Source organism: Euleptes europaea, chromosome 6, assembly GCF_029931775.1.
Source record: "Euleptes europaea isolate rEulEur1 chromosome 6, rEulEur1.hap1, whole genome shotgun sequence".
NCBI lineage: Eukaryota > Metazoa > Chordata > Lepidosauria > Squamata > Sphaerodactylidae > Euleptes > Euleptes europaea.
In genome coordinates this window covers 90,258,378-90,270,690 of record NC_079317.1, presented here as the reverse complement: position 1 = coordinate 90,270,690, position 12,313 = coordinate 90,258,378, and the positions used below count along the sequence as shown (strand labels likewise).

The window sequence follows — 12,313 nt, the reverse complement described above, 5'->3', positions numbered from 1 at the left end:
TCTTTCCTCTTATATCTACAATTCTAAGGGCTAGAGTGTTGTTGTTGTTTTTTTAATGAGAAGTGGGAATTCAGAGAATAAAATTTGGAACAGAAATACGAAAGTGGCAATTGATTTTTATCGTGTGATGTCACGTACTGATTTTTTTTTTTTTAATGCGGCAAGCCCTGCCGTAGCCCCATGTTGGGGAAATCATATCCATGACAGCCTGGTGGTGGGAAAATGGGGCTGATGTGAGTGAGGGCTTTGCAGAGCAGGAAAAATGTGTACCATTCCTTTCAGGCACATGCAAACATGCTTAGAATCATACTTCAACTTGAGTGAAGGAAACATCTAAGCTATTTCTCTGAAGCAATCTTGTGTATATAAATCTGACTTGAGTTTTCCCTCCAAATTTCTGCCTTTTCTTGAAAACCAACCTCTGTGAGTTCTCTTTAATAAACTTCCCTGTTTTCTCTGTTTAAGTTGAAAAGCCTCTTGTCTCCTATTTCTCACTGAGGTAAATACGGGTGTGGGACTGGAGGAGAAAGAAGTAATCTCCTCATAAACATACTCAGGCCAACGCTTTTCCCCTCAGCATATACGGCTGGGCTGAGTGAGTGGGATATTGAAGTGGTTGAAAGGGGGGTGCGTCATAACAGCCCTTCAAGTACTTGAACATGGTTATCATATCCCCTCTCAGTCTTCTCCCCTTCAGGCTAAACATACCCAGCTCCTTCAACCTTTCCTCATAGGACTTGGTCTCCAGACCCCTCACCATCTTTGTTGCCCTCCTCTGGACACATTCCAGCTTGTCTACATCTTTCTTAAATTGTGGTGCCCAAAACTGAACACAGTACTCTAGTTGAGGTCTTGGACTGCTCTCTTTCTAGTTGAGGTCTTGGACTGCTCTCTTTCTAGTTGAGTGGTGCCCAAAACTGAACACAGTACTCTAGTTGTGGTCTTGGACTGCTCTCTTTCTAGTTGAGGTCTTGGACTGCTCTCTTTCTAGTTGAGGTCTTGGACTGCTCTCTTTCTAGTCGAGGTCTTGGACTGCTCTCTTTCCAAAAAAGGTGAAAGAGTGTATTGAGGACAGGAAATTTAGCACCTGACATTGTGTAAATGCAACCCTAAGTTTCCAGCACCACTATGCAATGCTCTCCAGTTAAAGCATTGGTTCCCCCCCCACCCCCGGTAAGGACTACTGAATGGTGGAAGACTTTTTACTTCCAAAGTACTGTCTCAGAACCAGGTGCTGGTCAGCATGAGACAAAAGAATGTAAGAAATGTTTAGCTAGATCAGAGATCCACATATAGCAACACTCTATGTGATAGTGGCAGGCAGAATCCAGCAAGCAGAGGTGCATGACTTTCACTGATGAATTAGGAGATGGATTGCAAAACTAGGGATAAGCTTAACTTTTCTTCACCTCTGCCTAGCTTATTTTGGGGGAAGCGGGATCTTCTTGATTCCCTAACCACTTCCTTTAGTATTTAAACAAAAGTATATTCTTGTCACTTTCTTGTCTGTTTTCTTGCTATCTCTTTCCCTGCTTCCATCCACTTCTCTATTTTATTAGCATTTTATAAAACTGGATTGACTTCTCATTGCCCTGGAACATGATGGTAAAGCAGATCAATAGAAAATCCTCTGCAGCCAAGGGAAGGTAATGATTAGACCTCAGCAATTGTTCATGGTTTTCCAGTTGCCACAAAAGGTTAGGTAGTTGTCTTGGAATGGTCAATAATCTGATGGCTCAATTATACCTGTACTGAAGCCTGAAAATCAGGACTGGTGTGAATCGCACAGATCTCCCAGGACTTGGAACATTGTCCTTCCTCTGGGCCCTGGGCCTGATTCCCACTGGGAGATTCAGTGCTGATCAGAAGAGCTGGCAACCACAAGATAGTGCTACATCATTCTCATATCTGCCTTGCAAGCCTCTTCTCCCCTGTTCATTGCCCTTCCTGAAGCCGCTGTGCCCACAGTCATAGCCTTGGAGTCTGCACACAGATTAGATAAATGATAGCTGTGGATCCTCACCCACTCGATTCACAGACTTGGCTTTGCATTTCTATATTCTTCATTTGCTAGCTGGTTGGGTCACCTGGCTCCTTTCCGCACCATGTTTTGCCCATGCAGAGGTAATTGCAGTGTGCCGAGCATCCACTGTGCCCACTTCCCCTCCATCTCCTTCCAACAGACATATACCTGTATATATACAGGCACTCACCTTCAGACAGCATGGACTGCTCTGCTGTGGAAAGTTCTCTCTGCACAGTCACTCAAAGATGGGGGCTTGATTGTACTGGAGCCATTTCTGGGATCCCGTTAATAAAAGTTCATATCCTCTGTATGTACAACTAGTGGCAGAAAGGAACAGGTGTGCTGTAGTTGGATAGTTATGGTGCCATTTTGACTAAAGTAGGACTGAAGTATGGCGGAGGGAGATGGCGTAGTCCACAAACAATTAATAGGTGCTCTTTGCACATTTGTGAGGTATTATTTGCATATTTCCAGGTGGAAAATCCTCAAAATATAGACATGCCCTGTTGTTGTTCACCATTTAGAACCTCCACTCCCCCAATAAACATCATTGGATAAGAAGGATTCACTGGGGTCAAGTAGGGTTGCCAACCTCCACGTATTACCTGGAGATTTCCTGCTATTACAACTGATCTCCAGCCGATAGAGGTTGGTTCACCTGGAGAAAATGGCCGCTTTGGCAATTGGACTCTATGGCATTGAAGTCCCTCTGCTCCCGAAACCCTGCCCCCTCAGGCTCCGCCCCAAAAACCTCCCGCCGATGGGGAAAAGGGACCTGGATACCCTAGTGTCATGTGGCAGAGGAGTGTACAGCTTCAAGTGATTTGTTTTAATGTTAAAAATGTAACGAAACTTTAAAAATAAAGGCTCCCAAAAAGATGCGAACACACGAGAGGGGAGTGGTGTTTCTCATCAGTCACTGATTACAACACCCCCAAAGTGTGGCAACACAGACTTGTGCAACTAAATTCCATGCAACAAACACAGGCGGGAGCAACCAGGAAGTTTCCCACGGCCTCTGCTGTCCTTTACATCATATTACCCCAAAGGCTTGGCTAGCACAGGCATCTGCCCTTTGAACTCTAGCTGTATCTATCGAGGCTAGCATGTTTGTCTAGGGATCTCAAGGGGGAGGATCTAATTAAACCAAAAGCAGCATAATTGACGTATAATGAAATGGCACACCCCACAGAAGATCATAGAATCAAAGAGTTGGAAGGGACCACCAGGGTCATCTAGTCCAACCCCTGCACAATGCAGGAAACTCACAACTACCTCCCACCCCACACCCAAAGTGACCAGAAGATGGCCAAGATGCCCTCCCTCTCATCACCTGACTAAAGTCACAGAATCAGGATTGCTGACAGATGGCCATCTAACCTCCTCTTAAAAACCTCCAGGAAAGGAGAGCTCACCACCTCCTGAGGAAGCCTTTTCCACTGAGGAACTGCTCTAACTGTTAGAAAATTCTTCCTAATGTCTAGACAGAAACTCTTTGGATTTAATTTCAACCCGTTGGTTCTGGTCCGACCCTTTGGGGCAACAGAAAACAACTCGGCACCCTCTTCTATATGACAGCACTTCAAGTACTTGAAGATGGTTATCATATCCCCTCTCAGTCTTCTCCTCTTCAGGCTAAACATACCCAGCTCCTTCAACCTTTCCTCATAGGACTTGGTCTCCAGACCCCTCACCATCTTTGCTGCCCTCCTCTGGACACGTTCCAGCTTGCCTACATCTTTCTTATACCTTACTGTATCTGTTGTCGTTCCTCCAAAGAGCTCAAAAAGCCTTCCATGTGGTTCCCAGCCCAACATTGCTCAAAGCCACAACCATCTCTGAAGCAGTGGGATTGTGAGGTGCTTTTAAGCTAGGGTTGCCAACCTCCAGGTACTAGGTGGAGATCTCCTGCTATTACAACTGATCTCCAGCCAGTAGAGATCAATTCACCTGGAGAAAATGGCCACTTTGGCAACTGGACAGTATGGCATTGAAGTCCCTCCCCTCCCCAAACCTCGCCCTCCTCAGGCTCCCCCCAAAAAACCTCCCACCGGTGGTGAAGAGGGATCTGGCAACCTTATTTCAAGCTCTTTTCTGGAGATTAGAGCTTGCCTTGATCCCCCCCCCCTTTCTCTTCCTCCTGATTGTTATATCTGCCCCCCTGAACTGGGTTTTTTGGTAATATTATTATATTGTGTTATTGATCCTTCTGCAACTGGCCTTTTTGAGGCATTTTAATCTGGCTGGTGCTGTTTTACTGCTTCTTTGTTACTGACTGATGTGTTTTATTGCTTTAATTGCAGAGAATTGGCTGCTGCCTCAGTAGCTCTGCTAGGCTAGAATGCAGGGTGTTCTTATTTTCAATAAATAAATAAAGCCCCTTAAGGTGTCTGAAGCCTAACTAAATGTTTCTTGCAAAGGTAGAAGAACTCTGATAGCTTTAATTAGAGGGAGAAGCTTCCAGAGGTGTTTAGAGAATAAGCTGATTTGCAGAATTTAGTGCAGGAACCAGGAGAACGCTTAACCCTTCTCTCGCCAGTCACTTCTTTGCTCAAAAAAGCCCCCCTTCAGCCATGCATTTAGAATCAGTGGAGGGGAAAACATAATGGCTTGGAGAGTAATTTGAAGTGGAGAAGTAGCACTCACACTCACTCACACTGTCTCTCTCTTACACACATAATTCTTCCCTGTTTCCTTCTCTTAAAACAGCTTTCCTCTGAAGTTTAAAAGGGGCCACCTGCTTCTCATTACTTGGGTGTAATGTTTTGTTAGGCTTTCAGTCTCATTAAATCCCTAGCCCCATGCATCAAAAGGAAAAACGAAGGCAAAAATATTAATATAAAGTCACTTTTTTTAGGTTGGTAACAGTCATGGGAGAGAGCCCCGTGGCCCAGAGGGGTAAGCTGCGGTACTGCAGTCAAAAGCTCTGCTCATGACCTGAGTTCGATCATGACGGAAGTCAGTTTCAGGTAACCAGCTCAAGGTTGACTCAGCCTTCCACCCTTCCGAGGTCGGTAAAATGAGTACCCAGCTTGCTGGGGGTAGAGTGTAGATAACTGGGGAACACAATGGTAAACCACCCCGTAAACATAGTCTGCCTAGTAAACGTCAGGATGTGATGTCATCCATGGGTCAGTAATGACCCGGTGGTTGCACAGGGGACTACCTTCACCTTTTTAACAGTCATGGGACAGGCAATGGAAAACCACCGCCATTAGTCTCTTGCCTTGAAACTCTAAGGGGTTGCCATAACTTGGCTGTGACTTGTTGGCACTTCCTCCAAAGAAGTAATAGGTTGCTTCCCCACTGTTATGTATGCAGTGGGAAGCTGGAATCATGTTGAGCTCGGAGCCTCTCCAGGCTCCTGCGCTTGTGTGTTCTAATTGGCTCAAGGGGTTGCAGCCGCCCAATCACGGACTTGGGGGGCGTGGCCCTGTGTGGGCCAAGCGGGCATATAAGCAGGGGTTGTCGCACAGTTCTCCAGTTCTGTTCTTGTTCACCTAATAAAGCAGTTGCTGTTGGAACTCCGTCTCCGGTCTTGTGTATCGCCCACGCATACATAATACCCACAATGGCAATTGCTGCTGCAAATGTAGAGGAGTTTGCAGTAGGGATGGCATCTCTGTATGCAGGGATCAGCAGATACTCTGTTTTTCCCCCTTTCCGTTCCCCCCTGCCAGCCGCCAGTAGCTATGTCATGACAGTGTAATGCTGTGACAGGGATATACCGACTGCTGATTTTTTTAAAAAAGGCAGAAAGCTCAGCAGAGGCGGGGCGGGGGAATGGGATGTGCGAGAGGAAATGAAAGAGGACATGGCACTGGATGTGGGCAGGGAACCCAAATGCATTTCGAGTATGATATTTCAGGAAAGATTGTAGCAAAGAAGGTTTAGGAAAAATACAGCATACCCAGGAAAATGAGGAAGGCGGGCAGCTGTACAACGTCGTGAGGAAGCCTTCCAAAACACTGCTGTTTGGTGGGGAGCATGAAGTGAATCCTGGGGAGTATGACATGAATCCTCTGTGTGGAAGCCACCATAGATACAGCACTGTTTTTCAGTTTTGGCTTATATTTTGACCTTTAAATCACCAGAGTATTTGACTTTGTCTGTGTATCTGTTCTCTCCTTCATAGGTTTTCCAGGGTCTAGTAATTGGACAATTAACTAGTCACTATACAGAGCGGACCTTGCTTATGCTGAGTGTCTCTGTCTTCAGTGGAGTGGGCCTTGCTATGGTAAGTTCTCACATTAGGTTACACTTGGTCATGCTACAGTTGAAGACCTGATGACTTGCAGCTATAGGGTTGGATCAAGTAATGTTTCCATGGGCACAAGGATTTCCATTCATGATTTTCCTGCCTCCTTCCCCGCCCCTGCTGTGGTAGCCTGAAATGCCCCCTTGAATCTTGTTCCTGAGGATTCCCTTTCCTCCGAGAGCAAGATTTTCGGTAGCATTTTGGACTACCACTAGAGGAGAGAGTCGGGAAATTGCCCTGTGTGAGTAGAAATCCTTGCCCTGCTGAAACATCTAGTCTGGATCCAAGAGATATATATTATGTATTGAGTTTGAGGTAATTTGAGATGATAATTCTAGAATATCTGTGCCATATGATGTTAGTGTTAGTTTATTCACATGTGCAACAATCCATCCATTGGTGTTGCAGTTATCAGTTGTTGAATATACACGAGTTAACTAGTCCTTGGTCACTTTTCTGAAGCTAAGTAGAGTTCAAAAATCCAAACACGTCTGTTTATTGTTTGATGTTATCACATAATTTGCTTTTGTCTTCTGAATTCTGAGCAACATATTGTTCTACCAAATACCAAAACAGAGCCTGAGTTGGCTCAGAATACTTATTTGAAAGCTAGTGGGAATTAATTTTTTGAACTTTTAAGACAGCATCAGTTCATTCAGGATAAATCTGAATAGAGTTCCAAACCATATAGTCATGTCCAGACAGGATACAGTCATTCTTGGGAATAATAATGAAATTATGAAGTAACAATGAAAATGTTATGCTGATTGTCTTTCCTCATCCTCATTTGGAGCAGGTGCTGCATGGTGGTTGGTTGATTCCAAACTCATAGTTCTGGATTAGAAAAGGTCAGCAGCTGGATGACAAAAAGCTCTGGCTCCAGAGTTCTATCGAGTAGTTCTAGAAAACCATTTGTGGCATGTACTGATCTCTCTTTTGTGACAGAAGCTAAGAGAACTGTAAAAACCTGATGTCATCCTCCCCAAAGAGGAACTCCACTGGGCAATCATTGGGGGCTGAAATTAGTGATTGGGTTCGAGATTCTTCTGCCATTTGGCTGCAGATAGCATAGACTTCTGTAGGACCTTGGGGAGGGAGAAGACTGCAGATTGATTAGATGACCAGGATGAAGGTGCAGTGACAATACTCTGGACTCCTCTGGACTCTTCAGTTCATGCTATATCCATTCTCTTCCATGGGTGTTGCTGTTATGACCAAGGGCCAAACTAGACATGATGGTATCCATGGGTCTGACTTGTGGGGCCACCACCATTTTAAAGTTATTTAAAAGTGCCATGCGGGCAGTATGGTGAGCTGAGGTGTTCTTGTTTCCCACATCCCGTGCCTTTTCAAATGCTAAAACAAATGTGTGTTTGTGTGTGTGCGCGCGCAACCATTTTCACGCTTGAAAAGGCATGGAGGAGAGGGTTAACAAGAGTTCTTCAGCCTGTCAGGCCCTCATGGCATTTTTTAAATCACGTCAAGTTTGGGCCCTAAGAAAAGGTCTACCACATTTCTGTGCCATCCAGAATCTTAACAGCAGATGCATCTGTCTTTGTACAAACAAGATGGATGAACTCATTTATACATCTCAGAAGGAATTTTACAAAAGCTTGCGTTAGTAGAGAGGGAGGGTGTGGGAAAGGAAAGGGAGGGAGGTTATAGAAAAGCTGGGGGTATTGAAATGTTTCAAATATAAATCTTACAATAAACAATATTTTTAAAACAGTTTACATCAGAGCACTTGGAATACCGTTGCTCAGTTATTTCCAAATGTGTTGGTAGGAAGAGCTCATAAAAAGCAGCCATTAAAGAAGAGTAATCAAACTTGTGCTGTTTGCCTAACATTGTAGGGGTGGGAGTACATCTAGTCACACTACTGTGGCTCAGTTTTAATGATCTGAATTTATTCAACAATGCAGAATTGTCTCATGGGTTCCTTCTCCCCTCTCCTCTGCACATTCTCATACCAGACTGTGACAACCATAGGCTTCTGAGCTGTCAAAATCCAGCAATACTGGTTATTGCTAACTACAAACCCTTGTTTATAAATCCACTTTAAATTGTGCTTTCAAATGATGGCATTGAAGCAAACTTCCATGACAGTTAGGGCTTGTCAACTCAGGGCTGAGTGATTCCTGGAGATCCCTGGAGACCTCAGGGGGTATACTGCCATCAGGTCCACCCTTCAAAGAAGCCATGTTCTCCAGGGGAACTGATCTCTGGCATCTGGAGATCTCCGGGTCCCACTTAGAGGTTGGCAACCCCAAAACAGTGCTAGTTTGAGGAAAGCAATGTTTACCACCTTTGTTCTCTCCAACAAACACCTGTGCCCCCCCAGAAACACTTGCTGAAGGTCACATTCTCCACAGCAATATGCCATAAAGCACTGCAGGAGACTGCAGCAAAAACAAGGAACAGGCCATAATCACTCTCCTCATTCTTGCATGAGCTCTGCTCAGCCTATTCTCCCCTCCTTCCTGCAGTCCCCTCCATTCTGCATAGTGTTGTACTCTGTTGGGTCCTCTGACCCTCATCAGTGACCTTTAGTTCATAAGGCATAAGAACATAAGAAAAGTCATGCTGGGTCAGACCAAGGCCCATCAAGTCCAGCAGTCTGTTCACACAGTAGCCAACCAGGTGCCTCTAGGAAGCCCCCAAACATGATGACTACAGCAGCCTGCCTGTGTTCCACAGCACCTGATATATTTGGCATGCTCCTCTGATCCTGGAAAGAATAGGTATGCATCATGACTAGTATCCATTTTAATTAGTAGCCATGAATACCCGTCTCCTCCATGAACATGTCCACTCCCCTCTTAAAGCCTTCCAAGTTGGTAGCCATCACCACATCCTGAGGCAGGGAGGTTTGATAGGGACTATGTGAGAAAAGGAGAAATTGCTTCCTCAAACTCCATTCCAACCCTATGTATGGAGGTTAGCATTCAACAGAATTTGCCTTTTTGGGTGACATGGCAAACTGATGTTACTGCAACTCAGAAATGAAGGTAGCTCTGCTTGGCTAGAAATCAGTGCAAATAAAGGTATGAGGGATGGAAGAATTCTCCATCCAAATGAATCCATTGTATTGGGAAAAGTTTTCACCCTGGAATATAGTTCAGAGTCCACCTGCGGTTTTTGTTAACAGGTTTCTGGGACAGCCCAGTCGCATGGGCCTTGTAGGAAAAGAACCAGAGATTGTTTCCTGTGTTGGCTATTCATAAGAAAATGCAGCTGCAGTCCTGTTGGCAAGACAAATGCATTTACAAGTTGTCTGTTCAAAGAGCTGTCAAAAAAATAACATCCTCTGGGGGCGGTTCGTGCGTTGGAGCTCTTTCTAGGGAAAAGCTGCCTTGACGCAACTTGGCCTGATCATCAGGAAAGACCCTGTCTGAACTAAGCTTGCAGTTTATAGATCTGCTGACATTAAAAGGTTTTTATGTGCTGTGAGATTTTCTGTGACGGGGGAGATTGAACAAAGGTCTCAAGTTACATTTTTGTACTAACCACTTCCTTTCATTGGATGCCAGAACATGCTGAGCTAAAATTAACAGAGAGACCAGTTGGTCTGAAAAGAAACCCTGCAAAGGTTTAGAGAGTTGATGAAGAAAAGTGAGAGACAATAGAGAGAGGCAATTAAGACTGTGCCTCAAGTCTCAAATCAGAGTTAGCAGAGTTCAGCCAAGTGCCCTTCCTGAAATCCAATGGCCTGGTCATATTCCAGCTCCAGCCAATGTTTCCAGTGCCACTTCCTCAGCCTACATTCTCACTTCCTTGAACCTGGAATAGGGTTGCCAACCTCCAGGTACTGATACAAAGTTGACACTTCTGTGTACACAGCCAGTTATTCAAGATCTGACCCAGAAAAGCTCTAATATCAATAGTTGCAGAATAAAACACACAACTATATTGTGGACAGACCATAACAACATACACTTAAATATGCTCAATCCATATACATCCTGGGTAGGAACCTGTGAAAGACGGTTGCGAAGGGATTCTCCAATATGCAATAAGAAACAAATATAATAGGTCCATGAAGTGGAACTGAAGAAAAGTTGAAATGGGCGTCTTCCTCTACCTCTCCAGATCTTTCCTTTTTTGGAGAAGAATACTTACCCACAACCTACATGAGGAAAAGAAATATATTTACTAGTTGGAAGGACTGAGCATTATGAACAATCAGAAACTATTGGTTCTTGTAGGTTATCCGGGCTGTGTAACCGTGGTCTTGGTATTTTCTTTCCTGACGTTTCGCCTCTGAAGATGCCTGCCACAGCTGCTGGCGAAACGTCAGGAAAGAAAATACCAAGACCACGGTTACACAGCCTGGATAACCTACAAGAACCAATGAACTCTGACCGTGAAAGCCTTCGACAATAATCAGAAACTATTTTTGTATATGGATTGAGCATATTTAAATCTATGTTGTTGTGGTCTGTGCACAATATAGTTGTGTGTTTTATTTTGCAACTATTGATGTTAGAGCTTTTCTGGGTCAGATTTTGAATAACCTCAGGTACCAGCTGGAGATCTCCCGCTATTACAACTGATCTCCAGCCAGTAGAGATCAGTTCCCCTGGAGAAAATGGCCACTTTGGCAATTGGACTCTATGGCATTGAAGTCCCTCCCCTCCCCAAACCCCGCCTTCCCCGGGCTCTGCCCCAAAAAATTCCCGCTGGTGGCAAAGAGGGACCTGGCAACCCTAACCTGGAACAAGAGTCTGGATCCTGACTAAGGCCTCTGTCTCATTGGCTGGAGGGCTACTTCAAACAAGACAGAGAGATTTGCACTGTATTACAACGCTGGGGTACAAAAAACAAGCTTGTCATATTTCAACTTTGCCTGCTTGCATTTTTAGTGTTTTGCCTCTTATAAATACATGTGTTTGTGGGGGGGAAGGGGTTGATGTTTTTCTTGATACCCACTTCTTTGTATTTCAAAGACAAGAAGTAAACAAAAATAAAATGCCCACTTCAGGAATGATGTATCATGAGTGCATTTTTCCTTAGTTTGGTCCTAAGCATTCATATGTAACATCCATAAGCATTTCATTTGAAGTAGCTCCAGATTTGCTGGAATACTCCGCATCCAGAGCTTTCGCTCTCTCTTTCTCTTTCTTTCCTTTCCTTTGCTTTTACATTTTCCTGCTTTGTGCATGGGGTTGGACAAGATGGCTAGATGGCTAGATGGGGAGCGGAAGAAGGCGGTTAAGGGGATACATGATAGAGGTCTATAAAATTATGCACGGTATGGAGAGAGTGGACAGGAAGCAGCTTTTCTCCCTCTCTCATAATACCGGAACATGGGTCATCTGCTGAAGCTGGAGGGTGAGAGATTCAAAACAGATAAAAGGAAGTATTTCTTCACACAACGCATAGTTAAATTGTGGAATTCCCTGCCCCAGGATGGGGTGATGGCTGCCAACTTGGAAGGCTTTAAGAGGGGAGTGGACATGATCATGGAGGAGAGGGGTATTCATGGCTACTAGTAAAAATGGTTACTAGTCATGATGCATACCTATTCTCTCCAGGATCAGAGGAGCATGCCGAATATATTAGGTGCTATGGAACACAGGAGGGATAATGCTGCTGCAGTTGTCTTGTTTGGGGGCTTCCTAGAGACACCTGGTTGGCCACTGTGTGAACAGACTGCTGGACTTGATGGGCCTTGCAACTGGTCTGATCCAGCATGGCCTTTCTTATGTTCTTATGACCCTGGTGGTCCCTTCCAACTCTTTGATTCTATGATTTTTATCCTGCCCTTCCTTGAAGGAACTCAGTGTGGCAGATGTAGATCTCCCTGCCTCCACGTTATCTTCTCAGGCTGAGCCAGGCCATTTCCCCTTGTAACAAAAAAGAGCTTTACCAAGGAAATCAAAGGTGAAGGAAGGGGTAACCTGCCTCCCCCAGTAAAGCAAACCCTCCAAATCCAGGTTCATACCAGTTGCAAACCCCATCACTAGGGTTGCCAGGTCCTTCTTCACCAACAGCGTGAGGTTTTGGAGCAGAGCCTGAGGAGAGCAGGG

The 12,313-nt window shown here is 44.8% G+C and overlaps 1 protein-coding gene across 1 annotated transcript in view; it reads left to right on the top strand.

Moving 5' to 3' along the window:
* SLC22A18 (solute carrier family 22 member 18) overlaps positions 1-12,313 on the top strand; it is a 108,625-nt gene that overhangs the window by 83,124 nt on the left and 13,188 nt on the right. Inside the window, exon 9 of the mRNA XM_056850725.1 lies at positions 6,162-6,263. Within this exon, the coding sequence (XP_056706703.1) occupies positions 6,162-6,263 (102 nt within the window). The remainder of the gene's footprint in view (positions 1-6,161; positions 6,264-12,313) is intronic.